The 21,397-nt window shown below is 43.7% G+C and overlaps 1 protein-coding gene across 4 annotated transcripts in view; it reads left to right on the forward strand.

Annotated features, from left to right (window-relative positions):
- The window catches only part of NFKB1 (nuclear factor kappa B subunit 1), a 118,338-nt gene that overhangs the window by 95,034 nt on the left and 1,907 nt on the right, over positions 1 to 21,397 (forward strand). For all 4 annotated transcript variants that reach the window (XM_072810464.1, XM_072810465.1, XM_072810466.1 and 1 more), the window contains 10 exons: positions 1,673 to 1,858; positions 2,986 to 3,127; positions 6,478 to 6,592; positions 12,764 to 12,965; positions 13,439 to 13,608; positions 13,936 to 14,038; positions 17,470 to 17,594; positions 18,988 to 19,054; positions 19,717 to 19,889; positions 20,588 to 20,768. In XM_072810464.1, coding sequence (XP_072666565.1) covers positions 1,673 to 1,858; positions 2,986 to 3,127; positions 6,478 to 6,592; positions 12,764 to 12,965; positions 13,439 to 13,608; positions 13,936 to 14,038; positions 17,470 to 17,594; positions 18,988 to 19,054; positions 19,717 to 19,889; positions 20,588 to 20,768 — 1,464 coding nt within the window. The remainder of the gene's footprint in view (positions 1 to 1,672; positions 1,859 to 2,985; positions 3,128 to 6,477; positions 6,593 to 12,763; positions 12,966 to 13,438; positions 13,609 to 13,935; positions 14,039 to 17,469; positions 17,595 to 18,987; positions 19,055 to 19,716; positions 19,890 to 20,587; positions 20,769 to 21,397) is intronic.

Raw genomic sequence — 21,397 nt, forward strand, 5'->3', positions numbered from 1 at the left:
GGACATGTAAACTTGACCATTCAAACATAAAAAGGTAGCCAAACTTACCTTTTCTTTCCCTTTTTTTTCCCTCAAATACTATACTTTTGAAGACACTTTGAGTTATAGAAAATAGTCTTTCCCATCAAATGCATCCCCTAATTTGCAGTAGTCACACCGTGGCTTCATAGTTTATATAACATGTCCATTCTAGTGTATCCATTGAAGAAGTAACACGATAAAGCCTTCCCGGGTATGGAATGCTGGTTTCATGTCAGGTGCTTCTACATTTTTTGACTGTAAACTTCATGATTGCTCTGTAAGGAAAATAGTAGTGTCTCCCATTTTACAGAGGACACTTAGGTTCAGAAATGTTCAGTCATTCTACTGAAGGCACATATCTGTTATTGGCAGAACCAGGATTTGAGCCAGTTGTGCCCACAAAACTTAGGTGTTCTCATAGTACCTGTCAGATGACATGGTCGGACCGAAAGGAGCATAGAAATGGCACACCAAGTAGCTCCCACGCTGAAGAATGTGACTTGATAGCATGTCTTAACAACTTGCTTGGTTAATTAGCATCAGGAAAAAAGTAATTCCTCTGCTTTCATTTAAACTTTAAAAATTCCACTTCTCTGGGATGTCTAGGTGGCTCAGTCAGTTAAGCATCTGACTCTTGATTTCAACTCAGGGTCATGGGTTCAGGCCCCACGTTGGGCTCCACATGCATTGATTAAAAGAAAAAATCCAAAAAAAAAAAAAAAAAAACCAAAAAAAAAAAAAAAGAAAAAATCCACTTCCCTGTAATTCACAAAAGAGCTGTATTTCATTTTTTCTCCTTCACAAATAATCAAAATGAAATGGAAGTTTTTAGAAATATAAACAAAAATTTTTCAAGATCTTAAAGGCTCTCATCACTAGAAAAAAATTCTGTAACTACACATGCTAACTGATGTTAACTAGAATTATTGTGATCATTTGACAATACATAAAAATATCAAATCATTATACTGTATAATATACTATATATATAATCTACACTATATATATATAAAATACCTGAATGAATATAATGTTATGTCAGTTATATACCTCAGTAAAAAAATGTGTCTTTTAGAAGTGAGAGTTTAAAATACCTTCAAAACAAGTTACTTATGATTTGACTTTTTTTTTTTTAAGATTTTACTTCTTTATTTGAGAGAAACAGCATGAGCAAGGGGAGAGACAGAAGGAGAGGGAGAAGGAAACTCCCCAGTGAGCAGGGAGCCCGACCTAGGGCTCAATCCCAGGACCCTGGAATCATGACCTGTGCCAAAGGCAGATGCCTAACCGACTGAGCCACCCAGGCACCCCTGATTTGACTATTTTAAAAGGAATTTTAAATTTTTGTTTTTTGGGATGCCTGGGTGGCTCAGCGGTTAAGCGCCTGCCTTCAGCCCAGGGCGTGATCCTGGAGTCCCGGGATCGAGTCCCACATCAGGCTCCCTGCATGGAGCCTGCTTCTCCCTCTGCCTATGTCTCTGCCTCTCTCTGTGTGTGTCTCTCATGAATAAATAAAATCTTTTTTAAAAATTAGTTTTTCTTTTCCCTTTTCAGTAAACTTGCCTCCCATCTTTATCTGACAATTGAAACAGCAAATTATAACTTAATAGATTTTACTGAGAAGAAACTGATGTTTCTGCTTTTATCTTAGGAACCATAGACACCCCATCTAAAAATGATTCTGAAGGTTGTGGCAAGAATGTGGACAGAGAGGCAGTAAACCTCTCTGGGAAAGTAACTGAACCCACAGAACAAGATAAGGAGTCCAGCATGGGGGTTGATGAGGTTACTCTGACATATACAGTGGGCATAAAGGAAGAGAATTCTAGGTTTCAAGGTAAGTGAGCACACACACGATTACATTGTACTGACTGGTGAGAAGCTGGGTTGGTTCGAGGTGTGGAAACTATTGCCAGAAAACAAGTCTATTTTCTGTTAATCTAAAAATGATATATCAATATGTACTTCAACATGCTCTTCAGACTTCTGTAGCTTTTGAAAAGCATGTGTCCGATTATTTATTCACACTGATATTTCTGTTTTCCCTGTGTTTTCTCCAAATATAAAGTACTGAAGTTTGCATATGCATTCTTCCATCATAATTATACAGTTTCGGGGTATCGTGAGAGATAATCCAGTTCATTTCTATCATAGATAATAGAGAAAAGTTTTCATGACTTTAATAATCTCCTCTCTCTAGACTATAGCTTGACTGTCATACTGAATAGAACTTTGCCTGAAAATAAGAAAATTTCCTCTTACCTTGAGGCCCTCTTTGAACAATTAGGATTGAGAGGGACCGTCCATTCTGCATATTTTGAACCAGTGCTCATTAGAGAAAAGAGAAGGGAAAGATAGCAAATATTTTGACTCGTTCTCTACCACATATTTTTTTTTCTTTTAACACCACCTTAAAAATGTACAAAGCACTATTAGGTGGGGGATCATAGAAAAACAGGCCACCCATGGTTTTGGCCTGCAGGAGTCAATTTGCCTTCCCCTTACCTTCAGGAAGCAAACTTCACAAGAATACCAATGGCTTATGGAAAGTCTGTCTGTGGCATAAACTGTGTTTTTTGACACTTTGCCTAACGAGAGAGTTGTTTAAGACTCCAGTGGAGGATTATTTCATCATGAGATTGATTATTTACAGTATAGTAAATCGAATCAACAGTATTTAGAGGTTGAGTGTTCCCCCTAGGATAACAGATATTTCTAAATGTCTTTCCCCTAACAAACCACAGACAGATTTTTCACATCAGCCTCTATATTTGTCAGTAAGCCAATGTCCAATTGTGCTTTTTCTAGTGAACACAATCCAGAAGTACTGAAAGGAGCATTTGCAACTAAAATGATGTGTGTCGAGGTGTCAGAACTTGATGCTGATGGTTTTGACCTCAAGCATGCCATACCTGTAGAGCAAGTATAGGAAACTCAACTGTGATTGTGGTCATTGCCTTGCAGATAACCTCTTTCTAGAAAAGGCTATGCAGCTTGCCAAGCGGCATGCCAATGCCCTTTTTGACTATGCGGTGACAGGAGATGTGAAAATGCTGCTGGCTGTCCAGCGCCATCTCACTGCAGTGCAGGATGAGAATGGGGACAGGTAAGTCACTTGTAAACAAAGGCTGTTTTAGTGGAAGGAAGAGAAAATCATTGTGTGCTTACTGGCTGGAGACAAAATAATCGTTTAAAGGTACTGGGCCAATAACTGGAAAACTATCATGGACAAGAATGTGTCAGTAAGGTTGACTCCGTAATTTGCTGCTCCTGTCCTGTGGCTCCCACCTGTTGGGTTCTAGAATAGCTAGTTCTCATCTAAGAGTCCATTATTCTGAGCAAGAAAACTACGATGCGTATGGGGAATGGTACTTTTTCAGAAACCTTGCGTTATTTATTGGGATAAATTTGGAATAAATTTTAATAAATATTTATTGGATTAATAACATTTGTTTTATTTACTGAAATGACATAATAGTAAAATTTGATCCAGCCAGATCCCTAAAGCACTCATTATCCCAACTGCATATTTATAATGGTAGGATATTCAAGAAAAAGCCCAATAAAGACAGCACAGCAACAACAAAACAAGTAAGAGGCAACTGTCATTCTTTCCCAGTTACTATTTCCTTCCCTATTGCCTCTGTTACTGGTGACCAGTCTGTGACTGGATGGGGCTCCTGCGACTGCTCTGACTCATGCGGCAGTCGGCCAGCATTCCAATCACCATGCGTCCGTTTCTGCTGTTACTGAGCTTATATTTGCAAAGCACCTGGCTTCTTTCTAAAACAGTTCTCTCGGCCCTTTCATGGAGACTTCTAAAATGATCTCAAAAGCCTGTGAGAATAACAAGAGACAACAGCCCTCAGATTGAAGTCAAGTGCCTTATCTAAAAACTTTCCTAAAATAGTGTCAACACTGAGAAATCCTTTTCTGCAGAGGAGCTCTTGAGTGCTGTGTTTTAAACCTCGGTTTAAAAACTGAATCAAACGCTTTAGGAAAGTGCCAACCTCAGGGTTTCAAACGAAGACCTTTGTTCTCATTCCTTGCAGCGTAACCAAGGATGTGGTATAACCACTGGCCCTGTTATACAGTATGAGAGGAACCAGTAGAGCCTTCTTTGTGTAATGCTGTGAACAGCAGAATGTTTTTACAGGGTTAAAGAATCCAATTAGCATTCAATAGCATGTAACCACAAGAGAAAGCAGCGAATTAACCGAGACAGAACTGACAGCGTTTCAAGCGACATTTTTAGGGGCCTGCGGAATGGAGGAGCCGAAGAAAGATGAGCGCTTGTAGAAATTAGCCAGAGACTGCTGGTAGACTGGGGGGGGGGGGGGGGTTGTGAAAAAGATACACAGTGTGTGCATTCAAGGGGGTGCACCAAGGGGAAGGTGCAGGCACCTCTAAGGACACATGTGGAGGGACCTAGGAGGTGATCTTCCCTGCCCAGGCTGAATGTGAATAGGATCCCCTCCTCGGACCACAGATGGACTCCCATGAGCAGGCTCTTAGGGTTGGCCACAGCTAAAGGGCAGAGAGGGGAGACCAAGGAGGAAGGAACCCTCACATGAATGCTGTTGGTCCTCACACCTCAGGTCTCTTGTTTTCATTGAACTTGTCACGCTCAGCTAATAATCTGGATCCTGAGGCCATTAGTCATCACAGAAAAAATACAAAAAAGAAAGAGAAGAGAACTTCTGTATTGGGGAAATTCCCAGGAGGGGGTGAGGATTTATGGGGGAGGGGAATGTACCTCTGTTAGGAACTGCTGAGCTGCGCCTGGAAATTTTTTGCTGTTTTGAAGTATGACCTTTTTCTTGGTATATGTGCATCATGTCTGCGTCAGACTTCAGGCCCTTTTTAGAAGTCTTCCTCCAGCCTCATATTTCAAGAAACAGGAGTGAAACCTCGACATCATTCAGCTGCTCTCTCTAGTACTGAAGTCACAGGGTCAGTTTTTTCAGCCCTCTTGCACCGTTATTCCCCACCCCCTGAGAGATGCACTTGCTTTTGCTAAGAAAGAGGCCTGCGAAACATGACACCCTGTATTTTTCAGTTGGAGAAAGTCTAGCCTGTGCCTTAGAATCCCAGACAGCCTGCCTCCGTGCTATGCTTTGAGTATACTGTGCGTCACTATCTGCCCATTCTTTGGAGTATTCACTATCTCGGGTGTCCCTCTGTAGTTCTACAGAGCAGTGTCTGGGTACCCCTTCAGCAGGATGGTCTAAGGGATCAAGAGATGGCTTTGGAGCCAGATGAGCCTGAGCTGGACTCCCAGCTTCACCACTCGATAGTTATATGACCTGGTTTGAGTTCTGTTAGACCTACAAGTCCCAGTTTCACCAGCTGAAAAATGAGGATATAATGTTACCTACCTCGTAGGGCTTCTTGTCATGACCAATAAAGCCATATATGTCAACAACTTAGCAGGGTCTGGTAAATAGAAACTAATAAACCCATAGCAGCCACATTTTATTGTTGTTACTATTGAGTCATTTCAAGTAATTTTAATAGTAAGGGTTTTTTTGTTAATTAAAAAATTGTGTCCCTAGGAGTGATGCTTGACACCTGCCAATATTTTCGACCTCTTTAACCTAAGCCCCTTGGCTCATTCTATCACCTTTGTCTTAGTGCCTAACTTGTGTGCCAGGGCTGTAGGGCCAACCCAGGGAGGACCAGCCCTGAGATCACAGGCCAGAGAGGGAGAAAGACAGATAGAAAACTGTAGTTGCATAACCAAGCAGTAAACTTGAGGGGAGACTGTGTGCTCTGCCTGAGAAGTTTGGGGAGGAGGGAAGGTTTGAACTGGAATCTGAAGGATGGAGCAGGCACTATCCAGGCAGAGAAGAGAAGCAAAACCATTCCAGGCAGAGGGAATATTTGCAAGGGAGAAATAAAATCACATTGTTCCTTCAGAAGTTTACCTCAAGAGTCTTATCCCAGTAGTTAAAACCCTAACCCCATCCCTCCTGGGATCTGGGAAGATCTTTGAAAAGCCACCACACTGTATTTTGGAGGAGGCTAGAAGGCTAGGTGAAGGCAACTACACTTTCCTAAACAGTTCCAAGTGCTAGGCATTTTACATACATCATCTCTATGTCAAGGGAAGCCAGGAAAAAGCTAGAGGAGAAAATGTCATGAACACTCCCAGGAAGGCAGAGTTGGGATTTGAACTTAGGTGGCTCTACCTCGAGGCCCAGGTACCTTTACACCTCATGGGGTCAAACCAATATGCCCCCAGAGGTGAGGCAGGCAAGGTTAATGAGTGTAGCTGCCTGGCTAGGCAGTAGAACATTCCTGCCTCAGATTTAAGACATTTGAGATTCAAGACATCTGGGGGCCAAATACAATGAAGTGTGAGACCCAGGTACAGTTTGCAGGTCTGATCCTTTCTGGGGATTTTTTTTTTCCACTAACCTTTAGTTGATTGTTGCCATTCTGTTTCTGTTCCAGTGTCTTACACTTAGCGATCATCCATCTTCATGCTCAACTTGTGAGGGATCTACTAGAAGTCACATCTGGTTTGATTTCTGACGACATTATCAATATGAGGAATGATCTCTACCAGGTAAGCAGACATATCAACTAAGAAAAATCAAAAAAAAAAAAAAAAGAAAAAAGAAAAATCCACAGTTTGTACGTGCTCACATGTGTGTATGTGTTATTTCTAATAATGTGAACAGTAACAAAAATACAGTGCATCTCTTTAGGTTATATCCTAAAAGCCCATTACTTGGGAATACTATTTATGATTTAGGATCCTTTAACCTGTGAGTATAATAGAAATCACTCAGTGAAATTCAACATGCTGCTGGAAGGAAAAGCAAGGTTTAAACATTAGAAATCTGTCAAAGAGGGCAGCCCAGATGGCTCAGCAGTTTAGCGCCGCCTTAGGCCCAGGGTGTGATCCTGGAGACCCGGGATGGAGTCCCATGTCGGGCTCCCTGCATGGAGCCTGCTTCCCCCTCTGCCTGTGTCTCTGCCTCTCTCTCTCTCTCTCTCTCTCTCCCATGAATAAATAAATAAAATATTTTAAAAAAAGATATCTGTCAAAGAGTTGATCCATTTTCTCTTTTTTTCTTTTTCAAATTTACTTTATTCTTTTTATTATAGTGAGTGTAGTCTTTAATCCTCCCCCCCTATTTCTCTGAAGGTTCTCTCCTCCCCCCGTAACCATCAATTTGTTCTCTGTAGTTAAGGGTCTGTTTTTTCGTTTGTCTTTTTTTTCCCTTTGCTCATTTGTTTTGTTTCTTAAATTCTACATATGAGTGAAGCCTTATGGTATTTGTCTTTCTCTGACTGCCTTATTTCACTTAGCATAATACCCCCTAGATCCATCCACTCATTGCAAATGGGAAGATTTCATTCTATTTTATGGCTAATATTCCACTGTGTGTGTGTGTGTGTGTGTGTGTGTGTGTGTGTGTGTATCACTTCTTCTTTGTCCATTCCTCTGTCAGTAGACATTTGGGCTATTTTCCTAGTTTGGCTGTTGTCAGTAATGCTGCTATAAACATCAGCATGCATGTATCCCTTTGAGTTAGTGCTTTTGTATTTTGGGGTGGGTGCGATTACTGAGTAATAGGGTAGTTCTATTTTTTTTAACTTCTTGCGGACCTTCCATACTGTTTTCCATAATGTCTGCACCATTTTGCATTCCCACCAACAGTGCACAAGGGTTCCTTTTTCTCCACATCCTCGCCAATACTTTTTTCTTGTGTTTTTTATTTTAGCCATTCTGACAGGTTGTGAGGTGATATCTCACTGCAGGCTTTATTAGTATTTCTCTGATGATGAGTGATGTTATCTTTTTTTTCACTGAAATATAATTGACAGGTAACATTCTATTAGTTTAAGGTGTACAGTGACTCGATATTTGTATATACTGTAAAATGATCACAAAAATAAGTTTACTTGTCATCCATCACCACCTATAGTTACAGATTTTTTTTTTTTGTAATAGAACTTTTAAGATCCACTGTCTTAGAAACTTTCAAATAAGCAATACAGGAGAACCTACGGTAAATATGCCACATCTGTCAAGAAAAATACAATTGAAAAAAATCAAGTTTGGAAAACCAATAATATATAAGAATTTTGAGGCTGCAACACATTTTGACAACATCTGAATTAAGTGTATATCAAATAAAGGGTGCTGAAATCAGAACACAGGAAAGTAAACAGATTGGTTAAGGAGAGAGTGTCTTTCAAAAACAGAAAGATAGCTCAAATCGAGGAAAACAGGGAACACCAAAGTTTTGCACAGATCAGGTTCGAGCAGGAATTCAGTGGGTTCAAAAGCAACTTGGTGAACCCTGCTACAGAGAACTTGTCTTCAGATGTAATAGAGAAAAGGTAGCTGGGACCAGGGAGGCTGCCTGATGGGCACATGCAGACTTCAGGTGAGAAAAGCAGATAGGAGACTGAAATTGCCACTTGACAGAACCAAAGCCTGGCTGCTGGTGTTGGGAGCCTGAGACTTGGTCCAGCCACTCTGGCCAAGGGGCGTGCTACCTCCAGGGCTGCTCTGTCTCTCGCTCGGGGCACTCTCCCCTCCAAGCTGCCTTCACCTCCACCCACCTGGCTGTGGTGCCAGGCTCCTGGTCTCACTCCGTATCACCTTTCCCATTTTCTCCTTCCCTTCAGTCCACCCAAAGTGACTTCCCAGCCCTCCTTGGCCTTGGCGGTGGGCTCAGATCCCTGGTCCAAGCATACCCGTTACTCTAAAAATGTTGATAATCATCTGCAATTAACTGCACAGGAAAGGCACCTGTTCCAGTTCTCAGTTGTTAAGGCAGGTAGTGTGAATCATTTTGATCTCCTCGAAGCAGAACTGAAATGTTTACGTATAGCTCTCAGATTTTTTTTAAGCTTTTATGTATTTATTCATGAGAGACACACAGAGGGAGGCAGAGACATAGGCAGAGGGAGAAGCAGAGTCCTTGCAGGGAGCCCGATGCGGGACTTGATCCCAGGACCTGGGATCATGACCTGAGCTGAAGGCAGATGCTCAACCCCTGAGCCACCCAGGTGCCCCTCTCACTAGATTTTTAAGTGTGAATAGGTGTTTCCTGATAAGGGAAAGATGTTTTTGCCATTTGATATAAGTCTTTAAGCTCCTCCCCTGGCAGTAGTGCCTAATGTCAGAGGAAGAATGAAGTCGGGGATTCTTCACTGACTCATAATATAAAGTAATGAGGGTGAAGTCTAATTTTAGGTAGACATTTAAAGAATGTCTTCAAATTTTCATACCATGTTGAGGGTTGTTGGTATTTAGAGAGTCATCTGGCCCTTAAAGCTCCATTCTCTCAGGCTTTATAGGACTGATTGTTCCTCTCAAACCATCACAAGCATGCGAATAAAACTGGGAACGGGACGCTGTCGTTTCTTGGTCCTCCTCTCAAAGACTGCTCAACTTCACTGCCTGTAGGTCAGATTCAAGGAATTACTTGTTTTTCTGTTTATAAATAGGCCCTGCAAAGGACACCGCACAAGAGGATTAGTAGTTGTGATTTATTATGTGCTAACCTCCTTCCTGTATCATTGGTTACATATATTGAGACTCTCTGGTGTGCTAGACACAAAAATCTCAAAACCACCACCTTTGATACTTCCTGCCTTCCGATTTGGGGCCTCTCAGGAGAACACAGATCCATTTCCCCCCAACTTACCGCGCTCATTCATGGACGAGGATCCTAGGATCCCCTGCTAATGCCATCTAGGTCTCAAACTTATACCTCATGACAACTCTGATTTGAGAACTAGACAAGGCTAAAATTTGGACTTGTTTATCTTTGTAAAGGTTCTCCTGTTATCTATTCTCAACAGAAAAATGACACAGTTCTCTAAGTAATTTGGATTATTTGGCAATTGTCTTAGACAACCTCCTGAAATACCATTCACTAATCTTAGTACATTCTGGTGGCCATCTGTCATGAGCAGATCTCTCTCCCCACCCACTCTCTGGAGATACACTCAAAATAATCCCAGTGCGTAGAGTTAGGGTTCTTCTGGAACTATTTCTGAAATCTGTTGCCGTCAAACCCTCTCTCTTCCTCCACCCTGTGCCATAGGTCACCACTCCAGTGTGGTGGATATGGATTGTTTTATCTGCGTGTCTTCCTATATAACATTAATGAGGGCTTTCGTGCACGTGGATTTTTTCTTTTATGTTTTTGGTTTTTAAAAATATAACATATGTTCATAGTTCTTTAAATCATACATAAGGGAATACACTGGAAAATCAAAAATTGCCCTCCCCGGCAGTATATAAGTCCCCCAACCCCACTCCCAAGTATAACTATTGCATTTGTAAATATGTTTCCAGAGACTGGCAACATAAACATACACACTTGAAATACAGAGATATTTTGGTTATGCTCTCAGATACAAACCACACTATATGATATAGTCCTGGGGTTAAAGACCTAATGCCTGAAATTTTGTAGAAAACCTTTGGTGGGTCTGTGGGAGAAAACTTAAAAAAAAAAATAAAAAAAAAAAGCTCTTACTCATGGTAACAGAAATTGTATAACGTGAAGAGAATCATGTTAAAACTAGAGATAATTACTAATTTCTGAATGGTATAATAGTTTATAATTTCAGATCTTCTTTTCTACAATCTCATTCTCTTCTAGACTTTTTCCATCTCCCCAAATAGCATTTCAGATAAATGAATGCAACCTTTTTTTTTTTTTTTTTTTACATATATATTTTTGAGAGGAAGGCTCTTCGCTACAGTATCTAAACTTTTGGAGACATCATTCTCTTTAAAGCTGGGGTATAAAAGAAAAAAAAAAGAAAAAAGAGAGAGAGGGCTGCCTGGGTGGCTCAGTGGTTGAGTGTCTGCCTTTGGCTCAGATTTTAATCCTGGGACCCTGCGATGAGCCCCGCATCAGGCTCCCTGCTCATTGGGGAGTCTTCTCTCTCTCCCTCTGCCTGCCACTCCCCTGCTGGTGCTCTCATTCTCTGTCAAATGAATAAATAAAATTTTTAAAAAAAAAAAAAAAGGAGAGTATGGAAATTTGGCCAAAAAGCCTGTCTTATTTCTGCTGTATGCAATTAACTGAGCACAAGCCGCAGGAGCATCTTTCAGCACCTCCAGTGTTGTGATCTTCCTACACCAGCCAGGGCATCGACGACTTATCCTGTTGTCACTGCTGTGGCCAGCAATCGCTGACTGAGAGAGAAAGTTTAGGCAAGTTGTCACTAGACAGGCTGGATTTCACAAACTCCTGTGCAATATAATGATCTATATAAAAATATATCGCTATTCTCTGTCACTGACCTCAGTTCTTTGAAAGATCCTTTCATGATTGTGTTTGTCTTGTTCATTTTGAAAACACTCGGTTTGCAAAACATCTCATTTGCATTCGCCGAGGCCCTGCTTTCTGGGCAGAGTAATCAGATGGACTATTTATGCACCTGTTAGGTGTCAGCAATTCAGTATGTTCATCTGAGCCCTCTTAGTGAGATGGTTCTGTGGTCCTGGTTATAATATTTAGAATCCTTTGATAACCTGTTATAAAATGGGGGTGCCCACAGTGGCATGCTGATTATTTTGAACTGGAGCCACTTGGGAAGCAGCCAGTGCAGGGACGCTCAGACCCTCCTCTGACTCCCTGAAAGCAGGAAACACCTCTCCCACACGAAAGGTACCCTCCTTGTACTGGGAAGTAGAACACATCCCTCTCACCAGCGATAGGAACTTTAACGTTGAAAAAGCTATAGAAATAAAAACCTTGTTAATTTTTTACTAATCTATCTCAGCCCAAATTCTGCTTAAAATTCTTTACTAATTAAAGCTTGCAGGGACTCCTGGGTGGTTCAACGGTTGAGCATCCGCCTTCAGCTCAGGGTGTGATCCTAGGTCCAGGGATCAAGTCCCACGTCGGGTTCCCTGCATGAAGCCTGCTTCTCCCTCTGCCTGTGTCTCTGCCTCTCTCTCTGTCTCTCACATGAATAAGTAAATAAAATCTTTAAAAAATTGGGTGTGCCATTATTCTATTGATTGTTCTCCTCATGGAGCCAGTCCATAGGAAAATACTTTTTTAATTCAGCAAACTCATTTTCTATGTCAAAATAGAATGACAGCACTTTTGTTAATTGGTTTCTATTGAGTAGTTCATTTCAACTTCTTTAGTAAAACTAAGTCTTGCTTTGATCTGATAATATACAGAATTAGCAGCTGAAGATAGATTCCTGCTAGAAATTCAAGAAAGCTAAATTTATTAATAGAAGAATTAACATATCAACAGTCAGCAGGCAATACTGAGAAACAAGAAAGTTATTAATTGTAATATAGGGGCACCTGGGTGGCTCAGTCCAGTTAAGTGTCTGCCTTGGGCTCAGGTCATGATCCCAGCATCCTGGGGTAGAGCTCCCCATTGGGCTACCAGCTCAGCAGGAAGTCTGCTTCTTCCTCTGCCTTTCATATCCGCTCATGCTCTTTCTCTGGCTCTCTGGCACGTGCTCTCTCTCTCTCTCTCAAATAAATAAATAAAATTTTAAAAGAATTGCAAACATAAAAAAAATCTTAATTATCCCATGGCTCAGTATCAGTTCAGCATATGTACTTTAGCACGGGTTATGCAAAGGTGACGAGTTGGCAACGGGAAATGGCCCTGAAGTATGATGCCACCTACTGCAGTGGCAGCTACCAAGCCCATAGGTTCAAGCCCAGGCATTTGAAGTGTTTGCCACTGACCAGTGTCTCTCCTAACCCTTCTCTACTTCCCAGACGCCCTTGCACTTGGCAGTGATTACCAAGCAGGAGGCTGTGGTGGACGACTTGCTGAGGGCCGGGGCCGACCTGAGCCTTCTGGACCGCTTGGGTAACTCTGTTTTGCACCTAGCTGCCAAAGAAGGACAAGATAAGATTCTCAGTATTTTACTCAAGCACAAAAAGGCAGCACTACTTATGGACCACCCTAACGGGGAAGGTAAGAGACAATCAGGCATCATGCAATAACCTTCTTTCTCTGCTTTCTAAACAATTTGTAGCTACTTGATACATGTGTGTTATTTGATTTGCACCCAGAAATGCTTCCCTTAGTCACCTGGAGTTTGTAATCTCTCGTGAGAATTTCTGTTGCTCGCCATAACTAATGTCTTTAAGATGATTTGGAACAGTTAGTAGGGGGAAAAGGCAGAGGACTGAGCCAACGCTGGTCTTGGAGTGTAGAAAGCATCATTTATCCAGAGAATGTTTATTTGCTTTCAGTGTCTCCTGAGAGCACATAAGGAGACTGTGGCTTTACGTGCAGAACAGCAGACTCACAGCGCCGTTTTAGGATCTCCGGAGGAAAGACCCTAGATGTGCCATAACTCGACAGCATTCCCTCCCTAGGGCCCGGTTGTGTCATCTTGTGAGCAGCCTTCCAGCTCCATGACTGTCTCTGTGCTTGGGCTGCAGGTCTAAACGCCATTCACATAGCCGTGATGAGCAACAGCATGCCGTGTCTGCTGCTGCTGGTGGCCGCCGGGGCCGACGTCAACGCCCAGGAGCGGAAGTCGGGGCGCACGGCGCTTCACCTGGCCGTGGAGCACGACAACATCTCCCTGGCTGGCTGCCTGCTCCTGGAGGTGAAGGACGCCCCTATTTGCCTTTGCAGTAAATTCCCGAGGAGGGGGAGTTAAGGATGATGTCAGGAACAGCCTTTCTCCCTACAGTCACCTCTATTTATTCCATATCTACTCAGGGCTTCAGAGTAGTCAGCTTTGGGCAGTCCTCATACCATCGGCCCCAGGTCTCTAATTGGGGGTTTCTCCAATGGCAGAGCTTGCCCCAAATAGCACCCTGGGTAGTACTAAGACCTTTTATATGACCTACACATCATGCCAACAGGAGAAGGTGGGGACTACAGGGTGAGAGAACCTTCCACTAACTCTTTCCTGTGGACTGGATTTTAGGGTGATGCCCATGTAGACAGTACGACCTACGATGGAACTACACCCCTGCACATAGCAGCCGGGAGAGGGTCCACCAGGCTGGCAGCTCTTCTCAAAGCAGCAGGTAAGGCATCCTGGTGGTTAGTGATGGAAAATACTGTCAGGAATGCAAACGAAACTCCACTAGAGCAGCCACGTCTCCCTCTTTAAGCCGTGGAGCTACTGCTGAAAGGCAAGAGTAAATAAAAATCACACTTCCACAGACGTAATGGAGCTGTTGGGACTCGCAATCCTGGCCTTGGTCCTGATGGTCATGTCAGTCTGTACTCTCTGATTCATGTGTTTTGGATGTTGGTTGTTTAGGTTGATTCTCATGTCAGGAGAGCTTCTTACAGTTGAATTAGATTCCTTAAAGAACTCTGGGCAGGGGATCCCTGGGTGGCTCAGCAGTTTACTGCCTGCCTTCAGCCCTGGGCATGGTCTTGGAGTCCCAGGATCGAGTCCCGTATCGGGGCTCCCTGCATGGAGGCTGCTTCTCTGCTTCTCCCTCTGCCTGTGTCTCTGCCTCTGTGTGTGTGTGTGTGTGTGTGTGTGTGTGTGTGTGTGTGCGTGTGTGTGTCTCATGGGTAAATAAATAAAAATCTTAAAAAAAAAAAAAGAACTCTGGGCAGTACCAACCTCAGATCATGTCAGAAGTCTCCAGGAAAAAAAAGTTGATTGGTATAAGACATAATTTTAAAATTTTCTTCAGCAAGAGAGGTCCTTTAGAAGTTGAAATAATAGGGAAAAAACAAATGGGCGGTGTATTAAGTACTACCATATGTGAGGCACTAGAAATTGCCAGCATTTATTAACCTTGCTATGTGCCATGCACTGTGCTAGGCCTGTCAGATGCACTGTCTCATTTAATCTGCAATAACCCTTAGAGATAAATACCATTATTTTTTTTCCCATCTCACAGCCAAGGAAACCGTGGAGAGACCTGTGGGACCCTGTCCCGGGGTCCTAGTAAGGGCATAGTTATGAATCACAGCTCATCCATCTGAACTTCCAGACTTTCTTCTCTCTACTGTTTCTCTCCCCTGCTCTGCTCTAGGACCTGCAGGTGTTATTCCATTTATTCTCTAGTCCTGTGAAGTACAGAACATTATTCTGCTCACTCTTAAATCTCTCTTGCCTTGTATATTTAGAACCTCAACAAATGTTTAATGGAAGTAGTCTCTCAAACCTTGAGCTATCTGATTTACTATAGAAGTTATTCAAACTTTTTTTAGACAGTAAATGCTTCATAAATTAAAGAAAACAGAGAGAGTTAAAACTAGAGATAATTACTAGTTTTATGAGTCCAGGGATCCCTGGGTGGCTCAGCAGATTGGTGCCTGCCTTTGGCCCAGGGCGCGATCTTGGAATCCCAGGATCAAGTCCCACGTCGGGCTCCCGGCATGGAGCCTGCTTCTCCCTCCTCCTGTGTCTCTGCACCTCTCTGTCTCTCTCTATGTCTATCATAAATAAATAAATAAATAAATCTTTAAAAAAATTAAAAAAATAAAATAAAATAAAATAAAAATAAAGATAAAAATAAAAACTGAGTCCAAAAAAAAAAAAAAAAAAACTGAGTCCAGGAAGATGTAGAAACTTTTTCTTTAGGAGCCCCACATATTTCTAAGCAAATAAAAGCATATCCAAATAAACAATAGCCTTTTCATAGTCTCAGTCAAGTCAAACTTTTTCTTTTTCCCAACTTTCTCTGGAATAAAAGACTCTGATTGCAGTATGTATGAATTGTTTGGGAAGTCACTGGTTGTAATTAAGAAATGCCTTCAGACAGGAAGCTATAGCCCTATCAAAAATGCTTTCTCTTGAATTCTCAATATCCCATGAAAGGAGCAGCAAGTAACGGTTTTTCCATTACATAAATGAAGGCACTCAGATAAAAAACCTCGTCCTGACTCTCTCTCTCTCTCTCTCTCTCTCTCTCTGTGTCTGTCATAAATAAATAAATAAAATCTTTAAAAAAAAGGGTGGGGGGCGGATCCCTGGGTGGCTCAGCGGTTTAGCGCCTGCCTTTGGCCCAGGGCGCAGTCCTGGAATCCCGAGATCAAGTCCCATGTCGGGCTCCCGGCATGGAGCCTGCTTCTCCCTCTGCCTGTGTCTCTGCCTCTCTCTCTCTCTCTCTCTCTCTCTTTCTGTGTGTGTGTGTCATAAATAAATAAATAAAATCTTAAAAAAAAAAAAAGAAAACCTCATCCTGAGCTCAGAGTCAGGAAGGTCACTTAAGGAACCGATATGGCTCAGCCCCTCCAGCATTCTCCAGTCCATAAATTGTTCCTCTTAATTTCTCTTCTGTTTCCATGGTCAGATGGCACTCACTGTCTTCTAGATCAGGCCAGGGCTGGAGGGTTGAAATAAGAAACAGCATGAAGATCCTTCTCTGACTCTCATTAGGCCCTCTCCTGTTATTGAAGTTGGCACAAATCAAATGATCTCCCAGCAAGATAAAAACGAGCTCTTCCCAGAAGGGTGTGCTGAACTTACTACTGTTTGTTAGACATCAGACTAAACACTCTCATCAACATAGCTTCTAAGAAGTAACTCTAGCTCTAATCTCTGAGTTACTTTTGGTGTTTTCTTGCTGCACATTAAGAAACAGACTAGGGTTTTCCAAGATCAGCCCTAAACTTTTGAATAACTATCCATCTTAGTAGAAGGTTTTTGTGTTGTTTGTCTCTTTAAAGTATTGGGACCCTGGCAGTGCTGTACCCAAGAATAAAAGTGAGCATGTTGTCCCAATGCAGCAAACGTCTTTGCCCTTTTGAGCAAGTGGGAGAATAGCCTGAGAAATGCTCAGTGGTGGGCACAAACTTGAACATTGACTCAGGTCCCTGATCCACAGGGCACACCCCAACCCCTGAAAACTGCTGCTGTTAACTCCTTAGAGTACAGGTGCATCATTTGGTTGAAAACTGCCCTAGAACTGAGGAGAGCACTTGGCGGGATGAGCACTGGGTGTTACGCTATATGTTGGTAAATTGAACTCCAATTAAAAAAATAATTTAAAAAAACTGCCCTAGAGAGTTAAATATGAGGGTCAGGGTACTCCAAGTCTTCTGTTTTTGAAAATGTCCTTGGCTATATAGAGTATCATCTGACATCTTTACCACCAAAATAAATAGGAATTTATTTATTTATTTATTTATTTATTTAATTTATTTATTCATGAGAGACACACACACACAGAGAGGCAGAGACACAAGCAGAGGGGGAAGCAGGCTCCATGCAGGGAGCCTGACGTGGGACTCAATCCGGGTCTCCAGGACCACACCCTGGGCCGAAGGCATCACTAAACCACTGAGCCACCTGAGCTGCCCAATAAATGGGAATTTAAAAGAAGCTCTCTGAATATTTCAGTAGAAACATGTTATGTATTAAAAATTATCTGAGTAATTGCCTCTAGTGGCTGTTGTGCTTTGCCTTTGGAAGTCTGACCTCTGCCGGCAGGTAGTTCAGAGTCGACAACACGGGGTTTGCCTAATGCTGTGTAACTTGACTTCATAGGTGCAGATCCTCTGGTGGAGAACTTTGAGCCTCTCTATGACCTGGATGACTCTTGGGAAAAAGATGGAGAGGATGAAGGAGTCGTGCCTGGAACCACACCTCTAGATATGGCCACCAACTGGCAGGTGAGTGCAGCTTCAGTCTGTTTGATGGCAGCTCCAGAGGGAGCTAATGGTTGAGGAATGTACGAACAGATGGTCTTTTTGGGTCTTTATCCCCCAAAGCACATGCCTTTTATTTTTAAGAAAGTCTGCTTATCAAGAGACATATTTATCTTGAAAAGCCTATCCATGAAAGATCTAGGTCAGCGGAGTTCTGAGTGTAAAAGTGTATGCCTAATCAGATCACAGTTCAGTTGTGAGAGAGGGCTCTGCAAGAGAAAACACGAAATTCACGTGAGAGTTTCCTCGTTCTGAACTCACACCAGAATTGTTCCCGTCTCCATTTCTGAAGCTGGGATAAATGTTAGTTTGCTTAGAACTTTCGCAAGTGATTTCTTTATATAAAAAGAACCGAGGGATTCTTGAGAATTTTAATAAATATAAATCTAGTAAATAGACTAACTCTTCCCCAAAAGTCCAGTGACCTGAGATGAAAAGCCGTGAGTGGGTGTTTATGGCCCAGGGAGGAGAGCCAGAGGGAGAAGGGCCGCAGACACATCTCCAGCACAACCAGATCGACTTTCTTAGGGACAAGTGCTGCTCCACATCCAAAAACTGCTCGTTCTCCTCTTCTCAGCCCGCCAAGTGGGTGTTGAGCTGAGTGACCCTCACAGAGACCACACAGTTCCCCTTTTATGTTGAGCGCCTGGCTTTCCCAGAAGCCTTACCACAGAGCACAGAAAGATAACCCACTTCAGTGACCCCATGTTGTCCTTACCTAGTCAGCGAGCACCGAGTAACTGTGAAGACACAGAAAGGTCTCCAGAGCTACAGAATGTTGTTTTTCCTTTTAACCTAAGGCTTTCCTGTCACCTCAGTTTAAAATGTAGACGGTGCTGGAAAGAGAACACCAAGCCGTGTGAGCATTACCATACCTCAGTGTGAGCAGGTTTTTAAAATTCCTTCTCAGCAGCCATTTTCTGGGGTGGAGGGCAAGGGAGGAGGCACAGCCTCCAGTTCTGTGTATATAAGCTCGTTCCTCATCCCGGTTCTCAGGGAAATGTCACTTAGCAATGACTCTCTGACCAACACATGGCTGAGCTGGTGGCCTGGACTCTTTGTCCTTCCATAGGACCATGGCCCTGGCTCTCTGTGAGGTTGGCTCGGGTCTTCCTGCCCACCTCAGAAGCCCCTGTAAGGCACAGCCTCCTGGCCCCAGAGCCCCTGGGGCTTTTCTTTTCCCAGAGGGCATTGTCATGACTTTGTGGGCCACAGGACTGACTTCTTGGCATTCCTCCATCTTTGGGGTACTAGGCCCCCTGCAGGAGGACCCAGTGAATTCTTTATTCCAAAGAGATTGATTCCCTGCCTGGTCCCTTTCATGTATAACGTTTTTCCACGGTTATCTTCCCAACAGGTGTTTGATATACTAAATGGGAAACCATATGAGCCAGAGTTTACATCTGACGATTTACTTGCACAAGGTGAGCTCTGAACCAGTGTTCGATCCACACTGTCATTTAAAGGGGCAAGGGAGCTGAGTGAAGTAAGTCAGTCGGAGAAGGACAAACATTATATGTTCTCATTCATTTGGGGAATATAAATAATAGTGAAAGGGAATATAAGGGAAGGGAGAAGAAATGTGTGGGAAATATCAGAAAGGGAGACAGAACATAAAGACTCCTAACTCTGGGAAACGAACTAGGGGTGGTGGAAGGGGAGGAGGGTGGGGGGTGGGGGTGAATGGGTGACGGGCACTGAGGGGGGCACTTGATGGGATGAGCACTGGGTGTTATTCTGTATGTTGGTAAATTGAACACCAATAAAAAATAAATTTATTAAAAATTAAAAATAATTTTAAAAAAAGGGGGGCAAGGGAGAACCAGCATTTATCCAGGCTGTCCTGCAAAAGGCACAGCGGCTTATTTCAGAATCAAAAGTTCCTGGGCGGATGCAAAGGAGAACATCCCGTTGTAATCTGCTAAGACACGTATACCGCCTTCCTTAGCGGGGCTGCTGCTGACACCAAGTAAAGGAGCCTCACTGCTTGCACCGGGTGTCAGAGGGCAGCCGTGCGGCCATGCTCAGTACCCCCCGAGGGTCTCTGGTCGCTCAGGACAGCTGTGTTTCTTCTTCATTCCCTCAGGAGACATGAAACAGCTGACTGAGGATGCTAAATTGCAGCTCTACAAGTTGCTAGAGATCCCTGATCCGGACAAAAACTGGGCTACTCTGGCACAGAAATTAGGTCTGGGGATACTGAATAATGCCTTCCGGCTGAGTCCTGCTCCTTCTAAAACTCTTATGGATAACTACGAGGTAACACATCAGCTCACATTTTTACTTGACTCCCCTCTGTTAACATCACTGACCCAAGCATGGTCCCCTTCCCCCTCCCTCGACCCCGAGGAGGAAGATGAGTCATGACCTAGGCCAGAGTGGAAAATCTGCCTTCGTGAGAAAGGTGGTTTTCAGATATCCCAAGGTGTTCCCTATTTTCAAATACCTTGAGATTTCCTGCAGAAACCCTACTAGAAGGTCAGGTTTGTCGCAGAACTTTGACCCTTTGAACCAACGTGATATACTGTGATCCACATGCATTCTCTTTCTGTCCCCAAGCGCACGCCTTGATCTCATGTCAGGACACCGAGTCAGCTTTCTGTGAGGTGAAATGATTGTCTACTGAAATTTCCCTGGTAGTTCTTGTTTCTCAGTGGTTTTCAGAGCTCCAGCCTAAGCAGGGATACTGCATGACCTTCATGGCAGGTAGAGTTTCACTGCCTCAGCACTTCTCTCCCTCTCTGTCCTCTGTGCTTACTGGAAGCCGCTTCTCTGTGATTTCCTGAGTGGTCTCTGAACTGAAACAGGAAACTCGACTCGAAGGTCACCTGTCTTCTTAGCCGCTCTTGGCTCTGACCCCTCCAGGACCACCGGGCTCTCGCAGGGGCCTGCGTCGCGGTGACAGCCTGCCTGCTGGTTCCTGACACCAGAACACACTCTTCACGTCTTCCTTGCAGGTCTCCGGGGGGACAATAAAAGAGCTGGTGGAGGCCCTGAGACAGATGGGCTATACCGAAGCCATCGAAGTGATCCAGGCGGCCTTCTGCGCTCCGGAAACTGCGGCCCCCAGCCCAGGGAAGGGTGCACCTCAGACCCTCTCGCTGCCCCTCTCATCTGCCTCCACGAGGTCGCCAGTAGGTAAGGGAAAAACAGAAAAAGCAGCTGAGATTATCTCCTGCTTCCCCTGGGCCTCCTGCCCGGCCCGCAGCACTGCCCCTGAGACACACAGCACGGACTCGCAGCACAGCCCAGTAACCCTCTGTGTCCCTGCCAGCGTATCCTCGCTCGCACTCTCAACAACCACTCTGAGCACCGAGGATTCCCTCCTCTTTGAAAGTCCAATGCTTGGCCTGGCCTGGCCTGGCCACGTCAGGCAGAAGCACTTGCCCCTTGACCACTGCGCACGCACCCCGCCCAGCTTCCTCTGAGACCGCCTCCCCTGTGCATCCACCTTCGTTTCTTGCCTCAGTTGTGGCAGCGACTCCTAGTCAGTCTCCCTGCTTCCAGCCCACCCCTCTCCCTTCGGTCCACTCCTGACACAACAGGCAAGGAGATTCTTTTTAAGTTAGTGTGATACCTGTACCTGTTGTATACCTCTCAGTTATCCATTCGCCAAATCTTTACTGAGCACATCCTTTGCACCTAGCACTGTTCGAGGTTTGAAGATGGAGCAGTTAGTAATAAAGGCAACATTCCTTTATCCCTTTCATAGGCCCTTCCTCCCGCCCCACTTTCCTGCACCCTCCTGACCCCAACTACTCCTCTCA

This window comes from Canis lupus, chromosome 33, assembly GCF_048164855.1.
Source record: "Canis lupus baileyi chromosome 33, mCanLup2.hap1, whole genome shotgun sequence".
NCBI classification, from domain to species: Eukaryota; Metazoa; Chordata; class Mammalia; order Carnivora; family Canidae; genus Canis; species Canis lupus.